General features: G+C 43.3%; 1 protein-coding gene across 9 annotated transcripts in view; it reads left to right on the top strand.

The window, feature by feature from the left end:
• Window positions 1-14,245, top strand: part of FGGY (FGGY carbohydrate kinase domain containing) — a 418,161-nt gene that overhangs the window by 31,613 nt on the left and 372,303 nt on the right. For 8 of the 9 annotated variants that reach the window (XR_003609898.2, XR_003609900.2, XM_028106805.2 and 5 more), the window contains one exon: window positions 5,204-5,355. The exons of the other annotated variant lie outside the window; for it this stretch is intronic. Coding sequence is in view for 6 of the 8 variants with exons in the window: in XM_028106805.2 (XP_027962606.1) it covers window positions 5,204-5,355 (152 nt within the window). In the remaining 2 variants the exon portion in view is untranslated. The remainder of the gene's footprint in view (window positions 1-5,203; window positions 5,356-14,245) is intronic. 9 annotated transcript variants of the gene reach the window in all.

Genomic DNA, 14,245 nt, shown 5'->3' with positions numbered 1-14,245 from the left:
GGGCCTAGCAGATCTCAGCTTGCAGCAGCAATAAGCACTCTCCAGTTATGAGATATGGCCAGCCATGGAGCTGGCCCCTTGGGGAAGCTGTCAGCGCTTCCTTGATTGACTTGCTTTCAGTAGTGACCAGGCGATGGTCTCTTAGGGATGCTGTTGGATGAGTTCTCATTTGGGGTGGACTTTAGATGTTAACAGCCCTAGGATCCAAGTGCGCTAACCTCTGGTCTGCTAAAATGTGTGGTTTTTAATTCTGGCTTTATATTGAAATCAACGTGGGATCTTTTAAAGTCCCCGATTCATGAGCCTTACCTCCAAGATTTGTATTCGCTTGACTTGTGGTGAGAGTAGGGCATCAATATTGTCAGAGTTTCCTCCATCGTTCTGGTATGTAGAGAGAATCACTGGGTGCAGCTGAATGGGCAGCTAAGATAGCAGCAACAAGAAAGAACACTTGAAGTGGAAGAGAAGAGTTCCCTGTTAAGCCTGCTTACATATGCATCCTCTCTGGGTGCCATCTTTTTTCTCATTGTAGGTGGAATTGCCTCCTGTTAACAGGCCTTCTATTAAAACAGTAGTTAGGTTGCAACCCTAATTATAAGTGTTGAAATAATTTTATTCCACCAAAATGGTTAAAATATACCCATTCATCAAATGCATCCAGCAGTATGTGCCCCTTACCAGCTTCTTGCCTTTCAACGGGTTCTATTAAGGTTAGATTTTATCTGAAATGGATTATCTTGTGCTAGAAAATGAAATTTTAATTTTAAAGGTGAGTCAAAGGTTGTTTCAAGACTTCTTATGCCTGCATGGCAGTGAACAGCTCTTGGCTAACTGGAGTAATTGTGAGGAGCAGGCAGTGAGGTCAGGAAATTAACCATCACCATTTAAAGGCAAACCCACAACACTGGCAAAAATACAAAGACGGTAACAAAAAAAAAAAAAAAAAGATAAGGGAAAAAACCCCGAGTAAATTAAGTACAGTAGTTTAAGAACATTAATCATGACTACATGATAAAATATTCTCATTTTAGCCTCTTCTTGTTTGATCTTCTTTCCTTTGAAGATCAGACAGCCCCCAGGTTGGACCGTGGAGCCAATGCTTCCGACTCTGCGACCCCCCCCCCCACCAACTCACAGCACAACTCTGCTTGGGTCATCCCAGCCGCAGGAGCTCTTGGGAGCAAGAAGAAGCACGGGTGGTAATTCAGGGTTGGGGAGGGAGTTATCACTTAGGCTACTCTGCAATAGAAACCTAATATTGAGATGTTTTTGCTAATTCATAGTGATTTCCCACAAGCATACCTCCTGTGAGATATTCAGAATGTTAATTGAATGAATACATGGATGAATCATCTGCCCATGGGTAAACTGATTGTATAACCCAAATTCTGCTCTAGTAGTTGCTTCTAATTCTCTTAAAACGTGACACTTTCTAAGGCCTGTGCTTTATTTCACGTGCTGACCCTTTCGTGTTAGAGCCTCCTTCCTCACCCTCCCTTCATCTGGCTGACCAGCAGCCAGTCGTTTTCAGAACTAAATGAAAGCTTCCCTGCCTTCTGGAAGCTCTCTGTGCAGCCTTGGGCTCAGCTGTGCACAGCCTCCTCTGTGCTCCATGTCCCACTTCTGTTCTGACTGTTGACTTACCTGGTAGACTGGCTTTGTCCATCCAGCCACAGGCTGCATACAGGCAGGACTGTGGCATATTCTTCCTGGCATCCCAGGACCCCGCACTGTGCTTGGCAGGTAATAGGTGCTCAGTGAGAGATTAAATGAGCTTTCTTTTTTTTTTTTTTAAGATTTTATTTATTTATTTGAGAGAGAAAGAATGAGACAGAGAGAGCATGAGGGGGGGAGGGTCAGAGGGGGAAGCAGACTCCCCACCGAGCGGGGAGCCCAATGCAGGACTCGATCCCAGGACTCCAGGATCATGACCTGAGCTGAAGGCCGTCGCTTAACCAACTGAGCCACCCAGGCGCCCTTAAATGAGCTTTCAGTGGAGTCCTTTATTTGTGATTTTCTGTAAGAACTGAAAAATGATTAACTTCCTATTTTTTGTTCACAATGCGAATCATTAATTGATAATCTTCATATACATATATGTAATAAGCTAATAGCGTCTCACAGTTTCATTGTGCAGTTCTGTGTTTTGAGAGCCTCTTCCTGTAGAGGCAGTAGGAGCTGCCAGTTGAAGGTCGTCCCAGTTGAAAGTTCAGTGACAGGTGTTTTTGTCTTGAAGCCATTGCAGTTGCATTTATGTAATATTTAAGAAGCAGTATTAACATCGTTCCCCCTTTTTTTTAAGATTTATTTATTTGAGAGGGAGAGAGAGCACGCGGAGGGGAGGGGGAGAGGCAGAGGGAGAAGGGGAAAGAATCTTAAGCAGACTCTGCTGAGTGTGGAGCCCATGGTGGGACTTGATCCCATGACCCTGAGATCATGGCCTGAGCCGAAACCAAGAGTCAGCTACGCTACCAGGTGCCCTGACATTGTCCCCCTTAACACGCACACATACACACATGCATGTGTATGCGTGTGTGCACTTGTGTGTCTGTGTTTGCCTACACACCCACAGTCTGATTCCATGATGATTCTGGGATGAGACCTGGACATCAATGTTTTTAAAACTATCCTGGGTGGTTCTAATGTGCAAGGAGGGTTGAGAACCGAAACTTTAAGCAGTGATATTATACAGTATAATCACTCAGCTATTTAAAAATAAATCTTAGGGGCACCTGGGTGGCTCAGTCGTTAAGCATCTGCCTTCGGCTCAGATCACGATCCCGGGGTCCTGGGATTGAGCGCCGCTTCGGGCTCCCTGCTCGGTGCGGAGTCTGCTTCTCCCTCTCCCACTGTCCCTTCTCCCTGCTTGTGCGCTCTCTCTCTCTTGCTCACCCTCAAATAAATAAAATCTTAAAAAAGAAACCAAACAAATCTTAGATGTGTCTCTGGAAGGTTTCAGGTATTTCATCTTATTTTCCAAATATTACTGTTGTTTGAGGAGCTTCTGTGGGACCTGAACCCCCCAGCAGGCAAAGCTGAGACTGAGTCCTTGCCTCATCATGGTGGTGATGACCTGACTTCCATATTTTCTTAGGTTGGCATTTTTTTTCTTTCAGTTTTAAAGATTCTTTTTCAGAGACATGGCAAAGTAAGGAAAATAAAATTTGTAGCTTCTTGTGTACCCACTACTGAGGATAAAGAGATGAAAATTTGCCATCTTTACCACAGACTTTTTTTAAGAGAAGAAGTACTTGAAGCTTTGGCTCATGCCTCCCCCTGCCCCCGCACCCCGCCCCCCTGGCAGGTGACCGGGCTGCTGTAGTTGGTGTTCATAAACACATTGTTGCTGTGCTTTGCCAACATATGTGTCTACCCTCAACAACAAACAATATATATGGTGTTTAAAAATATCCCAGCTGGTAGCGTTATTCATGTTGATATGTGTAGCTTGAGTTTAAGTTTGTTGTACCAATTTATTTATCCATTCTCTCGGCACAGATCTGTTTCAAAGCACGCTATATGCTTTTCCAAGCTGTGAGATAGGAGGCATGTCTTAAATCTTGGAGTCAGTTTGTCATGGAAAACGACCCAGGTCAGAGAGTTGTTTTGAGGATTAAGTGAGATGATGCGAATAAAATGTTTAGCACAGGGCTTGGGGCACACACACACACGCACACACACACATACACAGAGCTTTATAAATATTTGTTATTAGCAAAGATATATAATTGCTACAGCTCTTCTGCAATTGCAGAATAATGTGTGAAGGGCCTGGTTCAATTACTGTTGGGTCCCCTTTTATCTTTCCCTTTTATTATCTCCCAGTTTATTCATTGCTGCTCTCTGCATTTTGCCATCCAGGAAGCAGAGGACTGTAAAAGTATTGGCTTGCCCATTAGTACATGAGGAATTAATCGAGGCCGTGGAAGGGAGAAAGGGACAGTTTGTTCCTGTGTGGGCTGCAGGACGGTAGAGGTCGGATGTGAGGTGCATGCTTGCGCTGTCTTTCCAGCTAGTTTTAAATTCTGTTTCTTTTTTCTTCTTCTTGAGAGCCTACTATAGGATAGCTACTTGCCTTTATGTGCATTGCCTTGTTCGGTGAACAAAAAAAATCTCAATTAACCCTTAATGCTATTAGGTGTTGTTATCCCTGTTTTATAGGTAAGGACACTTAGGCTAAGAAAAATTTAATGACTCTTGTGAGGTATCTCCACCTGTAACTGAAATAGTGCGTGTTCCCCATGAGGTCCGCCTGATCCCCAGACTGAAAATAATTCCATTGCTTCCCACTCCATGAAACCGAGAGAGGGGGATAAAACAGCTGAGTTAACTGATTTTAATCAAAGTGACTAGAAGAAGTGGGGCTATAAGCAGATAAAAGCCATCGTATGGATGTAGTTGGCATGTTATATTGGATATATTATTCTGTTGAAGTGTCTGTCCAAACAGATCTTAAAAAGCCAACATACTGTTTTAGGCTTACTTCATAGGCTCTTTTCCTGAAGATAGACCCAGAAAAGGTTTTCTGGAACAAAAGGGATAGGAAAGGAGAGGAAGAAGTTGGGAGAGAATGAACGAGAATCTACTATATTGGTAGATCTCAATTGGTTTTGTTTTTGTTTATTTAATTTTTTTTGGTGATTTTTACGAATTTTATTTATTTATTTATTATTATTATGTTATCTTAGTCACCATACATTACATCATTAGTTTTGAATGTAGTGTTCCATGATTCATGTTCACGTATAACACCCAGTGCTCCACGCAGAATGTGCCCTCTTTAATACCCATCACCAGGCTAACCCATCCCCCCACCCCCTCCCCTCTAGAACCCTCAGTTTGTTTCTCAGAGTCCACCGTCTCTCATGATTCATCTCCCCCTCCGATTTCCCCTCTTCATTCTTCCCCTCCTGCTATCTTCTTCTTCTTATTCTTTTTTTTTTTAACATATAATGATCTCAACTGGTTTTAATGTCGACATTTGACCCTGGGGTGACACTTAAAGGACACATCGCGCGAAGGCAAATCCAAGGCTTGGGTGGAATGTACTAATTCACGTTGGTGGTAGCCCTCTCCCTTGCTGTTGTTGATGTATGAAATTATAGTAGTTGTGCACATTGGTGCCTTTGGGATTCCGGAAGTGCCTCCTTGAATTAGAAGGCTAAGATTGTGCGTGTGTCTTCCCCTCTCTCGTTTCTGCTAGGGGATCCCCACCGAAACATCATCATGTGGCTGGACCACCGGGCGGTCAGTCAGGTCCACAGGATCAACGAAACCAAGCACAGCGTCCTGCAGTGTGTCGGTGGTGTGATGTCTGTGGAGATGCAGGCCCCGAAGCTTCTGTGGCTCAAAGAGGTGAGCACCTAGGGTGGAGCGAGTGTGGTAATCACAGCCGGGCATTCTGTTTATGCGGATCCATCTGTACCAGGCGCCATGCTAAAATCTGTTACGTTTGACTTTTCCCAGCAGGTCTCTGATGAAGGTTGATCCCAATTTATTGATTACGTTGCAGTTAAATCATTCCTGTTTTTAGGTGCTAACTTTAGGCAGGCACGGTTCTAAGTGTTTGACACAGATTATCTTTTTGAATCCTAGCAGCCACCTTATGAAGGTAGGGGTTGTCTCTTTTTTGGGGGAGGGGGTGAGGGTTTTCTGTAGACAAGAAAACTAAAGCTAATAGAGATTAACCAACTCACCCAAAATGACATGATAAGTATATGGCAGAGCCAGGGTTGGAACCTGAGACTGGCTGACTCCAAAATCAGTTCTCTTAATATCCAGGACTCTCCTGGAGTTCAGAGGCTGATTACCATTCAGTAGAAAGTGGCAGAGCTGGGCTTTAAGTCCACATCTTCTGACCAGAACCTTCTTTCTTTGTGCACTTGTATCCCCCGAGGATTAATCTGACCTTGGTGGCATGTTGGGGTTTTTCATGTCGCCTGAACTTGAGTTTCCCTGTCCTTGAGTGATACAGTGATCTCTGGATGGAGCCCTTGTGGGTGGTTCCTGTTTCCAGATGTTCGGATCCATTATGAACTGCGGATAATGGTGATGTCAGCTTCATGGTGCCCAGTAGGGATGGATGTGTGAGAAAGTTCAAGTCCTCTGGGAACCTCGGGGACTTGAAAATCCCTAGGTGGTCTGGTGAGGAGAGAATCCATCTAATGAGTAAGACCTGGCATGATTCATTTACTGGCTCTGGGGTTTCAGGTGATCTGAGTCTTCGATTACTCAAAAAGTATTTGGGGGTGAGGGGAGTGTAAGGGTGCTGAGGAGGTGTCCCTGGATTGCCACCGAGAGCAGAAGAGACAGAAGCAAAGAGGGCATCAGTAATCAAGGGAGGTTTGGCTTGTTACCTGTTTAGCATATTGAGCTGTTATGTAAGCTTTAATTTGCGAAAAGGCTTCTATATTTATTAAGAGTCTGAAAACCAGAACGTTTTAGGAGTCAGGGGTTTCTGACTCTACTGGCATCACCTTATGAGACTTTGAGCAAAGCAGTTCTCATCCCAGGCCTCACTTTGTCCATCTATAAAGTGAGAGAGCTGGTCTGAACCAGTTTGAAAACCTGATATGAATATATCCTGAAATACCAGTCAGAATATAGAACTACTCCACACTGCCCACACCTTCTGCTTTGTGTTCTGTAGACGTTAATTGATTTAATCTTAGCAAGCTCTGCCTGATAGACAGCATGGGAAACTGAGGCTGACAGAGATAGCAGCATGATTTTCCTAAACAGATGGTAGAGCCAGAATTTAAACCCATATCTGCTGGCCTTCAAATCCCAGCTCGCCTCATCATGTTATGCTGCACTGAAATCCCTCTTTAAGGTGTGTCACTTAGGGTAGGGCCAGGAACAAGGGAAGTGGTGTTTTTAAACCAACCTAAACACGGTGCAAGGAAACAGATGGGTTGGATACATCACACCCTTCTTGACCACAGGTAAGTAAGAGCTGTACTGAATTAAGGGAGGAGGATCAGGTAGGTGGTCATTGGTATATCCTGAGGGTCTTATTGAGCACCTGCTTCATGGCTGGCTTGGGACTGTATATCCCAGGAGGTCTGAATACACATCTGGTGTGAACCTCTCTGGATGCTCAGCGCTGTGCGCTTGAGATCAAACTGTACTAAATAAAGCACATAGAAAATAATTAGGTTCTAGATTGCATGGCATTCAGTGATTATGACCTCCAGAGACTGACCATCCATCCATCTATCTAATCAGTTCCATTTCAGAGTTTTCTGAGAAAGACCTGAAACATTATCTCATCGTGTATTTAACTACCTGACGGTTGAGCCTCAAATCGGTTTTTAAAATTTCTTAAACTTATTTTTATTTATTTATTTTTGGTAAACACGTACAGGAATCCATGCTAAGAATTCCTTTGATTTTTATCATGATTGCAAATTCAAAATAAAAGATACTGCCTAATACCAGTTTTAGCATTTTCTCCTTAAAGGCTGACCCAGATGGCTTATGACCCTTTTCTGACTTGAAGGTGTAAGTGAATCATCTGAGGATCTTGTTAAATTGTAGATTTCTGATTTAGTATTCCTGGGGTAGGGACTGAGAATTGGCATTTCTGACAAGCTCCCAGGCGATGCTGATGTTGGTGGCCCACAGACTTATAAAACCACTTCTAGTTCGAGAAGCTCTGTGCTTTATATCCTGAAGAGCACCTATTTGTGGAGAATCAGGAGACAGTACCTTCTTTTGAATGGGGCTATGGGAGACTGGGGGACCAGGAAATTAGATACTTTCAAAGAGTTGTTGAACAGCACATCAGAGTCAGAACGTGACTCTGTGCTAAGCTCATGGGGCTGTCATTTGTTTACTCCCTTATTCACTCTTTAATTCACCAAATATTAACTGAGGTTCTGCTGTGACCCAGCAGTGTCACAGGCACTGGGGACACAAGCACGGAGAGGACTCAGGCTTACCCTTGAGGGGTCCAGTGTCCTCTGGGGCAGTGGTGGGGAAGCAAAGGGGGGGTTTGGGTGGAGGAAAGAGACATGGAACCAGAACTGTCGGAAGATGTTCTAAGCACCTCGATAAACGAATATGCAAAGTGCTTTTGGAGAAAATAATTTGCTTCCGGGAGGAGTTCTTGAAGATGAGTCTCAAGATAGGAATGGAGGTTTTGCCTAATAGAGAAGACAGGGAGGAAATTCTAGAGAAAGGCTATGGTTCATTTTTGGTAAGGTACGTAAGTCCTGGGATGAGAGCCCAGGATGCTTCTCTGAGTGTAGTAGGAGATGAGGCCAGGTAAGTAGCCTGGGCTCAGTTTGTTAAGGGCTTATTTGGTGATAGATGGTTTTTAAGCGAGGGGGAGGGAATGTCTTAGATAACTTTGGCAGGGAGGTAGAGACTGGATTAGGGGTGAGGAAATGTGTGTGTGTGGGAGTAAGAACCAGTTTTCATACTTTCCTGATTATAGCACTTTGTTGGCTTGGCTTTGCTCTTAGGATAAATTCCAAAATTTGTAACACAGCCCAGAAGATGGTATGTGATATCATTTTCACCTACCCCTTTCAGCTTACTGTGTGCCCCTCACCTTGCTCACTCTCTCCTCCGGGGCCGCATCAGGGTGTCTCAAACATGCTCTGTTCTTTGCCACCTCCGTCTTGACTAGGGGTTGGCAAACTCCAGTGCATGGGCCACATCTGGCCTGCTGCTTGCTTGGGATGTTTTGGGAGCAAAGAATGGGTTTTACTTCAAATGGCTGAAAAAGGATTCAAAAGGAGAATGATGTTTTGTGACTTGTGAAAATTATGTGAAATTCAGATTTTCAGGGCCACGAAGTTTTATTGAAACACAGCCACACTCATTCATTTATGTTTTGTCTGTGGCTGCTTTTGCATCACATTTGCACCTTCAAGACAAATGCATCACAGTGACAGAGCTGAGTAGTTGAGACAGAGACTGTGTGCCTGCAAGGCTGAAAATATTTACTCTGTAGACCATTAGAGAAAAGTTTCCTGACCCCTGGTCTTGGTGATGTGATGCTATGCTTTCTGCCCCTGAATATTCTTCCCTCTACTCAACACTGATCCTGACTTATCATTCAGGTTTCAGCTTTATTGTTATGTCTTCAGAAAAGCCTTGCCTGACTCTCCAGTAAATTAAAGATCTCTTTCCATTGCCCTCTTACTTCACTGTATCTTTCTTAAATTGTAGTGATGTATTATTTTGTATGATGATTTGCATGGTGCTTGGGTCTTCCCACCACTGTAATCCATGGGGGGATGGAGAGCCTATCCGTTTTGTTCATGACTGTTTCGCTACCCCTAATCAGCCTGGCATATAGTAGGTAGTCAATAAGTAGTTTCGAGTAGGGGCTCGGTAAGGGGCTTTTGCAGTCCCCCAGGTGAGAAGTCATGAGGCGTGAAGTAGGTACTGTGGGGTGGAGAAGAGATAGGTTCCAGAATTTTTAGAGCATACTATCAGCAGGATGTGGAGGCTGATTGGCTATGAGGAGCGAGCGAGATGGCAGAGTCAGAGCTGACCACTCACTTTAGTGCTGCTGTCATTTGTGGGCTCCTTGTCCTTAGCCTGGAATCTGATGACATCGGGAGTCGGGCAGAATCTGGAGTTCAGACTTCCCAGAAGATCCAAGTGATAGACTAGGACCACCGCAGCTCTTGGGCAAAGTCACGCGGGTCCTGGTTCTGCAATGTGGAATTTTAATCGTGTCCTTTACATTTAAAATTTGTGTGTTTCAGGTTGATGTATGTCTCCTTAATAAGAATTGTCAGATAAAAGGAGAAATGCCATTTGAATTTTTCATAACCCCCAGCAGTCTGGCTTTTCCATTTGGTCTCAATGATTCTGACTCTCATCTTAATGAAGGCCAAATGTAAATTAAGTTCTGTCAAGGCTGGAACAGCTGGAGTCTCCTATCTTTATAAACATGAAACATTGCAGGGTAACAAGGTGCAGACTGGGGAAGGTCAAGAGAGTTAAAGGCTGATGCCGATCCTGACAACTCAGTGTTAATGGAAGATAATTAACTGGCGTGTAGGGGCTGCGTGGAGATCTTCCAATCCGACTTTTAACTCATTTCCTCTTTTTGCCATTGTCAGCAGAGCAGAAAGCTAATCATTTTATAGTTTGAGATTTTCATTGTTCATTCCCAACTGGAACCGACTGGCTGGAATGTCCGAGGATTTTGTTGGTGGGTTTAGAAGATCTGTCTGCCCCCGCCTCCCCCATCTCCCCCCAGTTCATGCCTCTGTGCTTCTGTTCCCCTGATAGCGTGCTGGGAAAATGAAGAAATGATTCTCTGGTTCTAATGTGCCTCTTGCTGTGTATGTAGATTCTTTGGAGGAAGCTGGGAGTTGGGATGCCTAGAGAGGTGGTTTGATAACTTCCTGTTAGCTGTGGAAGGTGTGAGTCTGGAGTGCTTTTTGTGAGAACTATTGAAACAAAACAAAACAAAACAAAACTCCTTGAGAGGTCAGGAAAGGCTGGTTCTAGTCCTTTCTGTGAAGTAAGAGGCTTGTCCCAGCTCATTTTTAGTTCCTTGTCTGGCCTCATTCTTTCCTTCTTCTTGACTGTATAATAACATCTATTATCTTAGATTGTTTCTTGCTTGAAATTCTGTGGAAGATAAACAAAGTTAATTTCCTTTCTTTGAAATATACCATTTCTTTTTTAATGGCAATTATGGTGGGAACTACGGTCTTTCTCTGTGAGTTACCCTGGCTTTAAATTGCACGTATAGGCCTATTATTGTTCACCCACATTCATCAGACCTTAGCAGTAGAGCTGATATAAGATATTGGGGAAATTTGGGGGATAAATCACAGTTGTGTAACAGAAGTGAAGTACAGGATTTGAAGCCAGACACACTTGCATTTAAATCACTCTCTGCCACTTACCAATTCTGGGACCTCAGACGAATGGAATCAACTTCTCTGAGTCTCACAGTGTTGAGCTGTAAAATGAGACTAGTAGTGTCAGCCTTGTGGAACTATTATAATTTAGTCAGATATTTGTAAAGCACTTTATGCAAGTAGATATTCAGATAGTAGTTACCTCTTCACTTCCATTGCATGAAAAAAAAGTGTGTTCTACTGATGGTCATGTCAGTAATATCCTACCACCAACTGAGAGAATTTTAAAAACTAGAATATCTTATTTCACGTAGTTGGCTGTAATGAGTAGTATTTTTCCTATTTGACTAATAGCTAAGGAAAGCATCTAAAAACCACCATGAGGTTGTCAGAGACAATCATAGAAAATATCCAGTACAATAGTACAAAACATTTTCAGAGTCATTCATTTATGTGAATCATCCACATCCTATGTGTAATCCCTATACCAGAAGGCAGCCGACTTTGAGCTTTGAAGCAGATTTACCTAATACCTTCTACTGTTTCCCCTGAAATTCACCATTGCCTCCAGCCTCAGCATTATTTTATTTCACAAAGATTATTTTATTTACTCTTCACACCCGACTTGTGGAGTCGATATGATCTCTTTTTGTGGGTAAGGAAACTGAAACTCAGAAACATTAAATGACTTACAGTCTCATACTGGGTGAGCAAACCTCCATCGGGAGCCATACCACAGTTCTGTCCCCTGTACCCGTCCTGTGGGGGCCTCTGTAATCCACTGTTGGGATCCAGAAGTGGTCTTTGCCTTCAAGAGATTATAGTCTGTTGGGAGAAGAAAGGTAACGGCTCACCTGAGCAATCAGATTGGAGAAAGGAAACAGGTGAAGACAGTAGCTAAAGCGTATATAGTGCTAATTATGTATCTAGCACTTTTCCAAGCATTTTATCCATGGTGAACTCCTCTAATCCTCACTGCCACCCTATGAAGTATCAGATGATAAAACAGACTCAGAGATGTTAAGCAACTTGCCCAAGGTCACTCAGCTAATAAATGGCAAGGCTGGGATTGGAACCTTGGCATTTCAGATCTAGAATCTGGGCTTATCACCATTTCTCCCTACCGCCTTCTTCAGGTGTTTGCCTTGCAAGGTTTGGATAGATTAGTTCAGGGAAGAAATTTGTAAGTGATAACTTCAATGGATGGTGGGTTCATTTTTTTTTCCTTTAACAAATATTGTTTATTGTCTCCTATGCAATAGGCACTGTGTTGGGCGTTAGAGATTCCAAAGTAAGCAAGACAGTAAGGGCCCTGGGTAGGCTTCTGAGAACTTAGATTCTAGTATAGAGAGGCAGAAACTAGACAAAGAGACAAATACACACACACACACACACACAAAGTGATTATATTTTCTGGAAAATGCTATGAAGGAAAAATACAGATGAACAGATTTGGCATGGCTGGCATGTTCTCTCTTGGGAGGTTTTGTTTGACCTGAATGATGATGATTTCAGGAAGAAAGGACAGCAGATTCATGAGGGGATGAAAGTACCTGTGAGATCAGCAGAGGAGATCAGCAGGGCTGGGAGGGTGTGAGCAAGGCAGAGAGTAGTGGGACGTGGGTTGGAGCACTGGGTAGGGACCAGCTCCTGCATGGCCTTGAGGCCATGGGCAAGAATTTGGATTTTATTCTAACAGTAGTGGGGAAGGGTCAGTGGATTTTAATCATAAGTATGACATGATCTCTGGTTTATGACGTAGAAATCACTCTGGCATAGTACTGGGTAGGTAATAAATATTTGTATAACAACAAAGTTTACATTATAATGTTAAAAGGAAAAATTACAAAACTGCAGTCTTATGAATATATTTGTTTTAAGAAATTATCAATATAGAGGGGGGACTGGGTGGCTCAGTCTGTTAAGTGTCTGCCTTCGGCTCAGGTCATGATCCAGGGGCCCTGGGATGGAGCCCGGAATTGGGCTCCCTGCTCAGAGGAGAGCCTGCTTCTCCCTCTGCCTCCGCCTCTCCCCCTCACTCGCGTGGCTCTCTCTCTCTCCTTCTCTCTCTCTCTCAAATAAATAAAATCTTTAAAAAAAGTTATCAGTATAGAAAAAAACTGGCTGTGTATACAAAAAACGTTAACAACAGGGCAATAGTTTGCTACTGTTATAGCACAGTGCTCATGCTTTTATTACTTCTTGGTAATTTTTTCATGAAAAAAATAATCTTGTAGTCCTAGCTAACCTTTCTGGTTTATACTACTTTGTCACTTAGCATAGGAATTTTTTCTTCTTGGGCATGTTTTCCTTAAAAGCACCAACACAGTATTATTATCCCATTATACAGATGAAGAAAACAAGACCCAGAGGGCTTAAATAGCTTCCCCAAAGCTACACAGCAAATATAGGTGGTGCCAGGATTTTCTCAAATCCAGCCCTCCTCCAGGTCCTGGCCTCTCCCCATCAGACCTCAAGGCCTGTTCTCAAAGAGCACTCGTTTCTTGCGACACGCCAGGGCTGCCGGCTTGGCAGCCCACAGGCCGAATCTGGTCCCCAGATGGGTTTTGTTTGACCTTACCCTGTGCTTGAAAACAAAAACAAAAACAAAAACTTTTTTTTTTGGTATTCGTTTTCAACATTTAAAAACTAAGAAATTTCACATAAAAATCCAAATTTTCTGCTTCTTTAGAAGAAATAACAAAAGGATTTGGCAGTCGGGGCCCACATTCCCATGTGGAAGGAACTGGCTAGTGCTGAGCACGCGCTGCCCCCTTTAGAAGGGGCAAGTGTCCTTCATTTCACAGCCATCCCCACCCAGCTTGCTCTGCTCATTTCCTTTCCCAGCATTACCCTCTAGGCGTTTGGATTGGAGACCCAGTCTGTGGGAATTTGTTCAAGGAATCCATCATTACTTTTCCTATAACAAAATGCTTAGAGAAGTGGAAAGATTTTCCAGATGGCGAACTTCTCCGTCAGTGGCTCTAGGAATGCTATACCCATATTCTCTCACACCTCTGAGTCTTTGCTTAGGTTTTGTTCTGCCTGGCAAACTTACGATTTCGTCCTTCACTTGGGAAAACTTACACTAATTCTTCAAGACTCCAGGAAGCCTTCTTTGACTTTCTCCATTGGGTATTGATTAGGCTCCTGCCCTTTGTCCCCCATGGCATCCCCCCCTTTCCCCTACCTTGGAATTTATTACAGTATATTGTACCTTGTTTATCTCTGTGTTCCTAATGTCTAGGGCACTGCTTAGCATCTAACACTAACCACCCAGTAGATCTTTTAACCGATGGATGGGTGATGAACAGATGAATGAATTTACCAAATCATTTATCATGCTATTTTGATTGTTGTGTACGTCTGACCAACAGTTCCATTCTAAAGTAAAGATCTCCTGCAGA

This window comes from Eumetopias jubatus, unplaced genomic scaffold (assembly GCF_037043125.1).
Source record: "Eumetopias jubatus isolate StellerSeaLion01/CBP00866 unplaced genomic scaffold, mEumJub1_p1.0 scaffold_4, whole genome shotgun sequence".
Classification (NCBI taxonomy): domain Eukaryota; kingdom Metazoa; phylum Chordata; class Mammalia; order Carnivora; family Otariidae; genus Eumetopias; species Eumetopias jubatus.
This window is presented reverse-complemented; position numbering and strand designations above follow the sequence as displayed.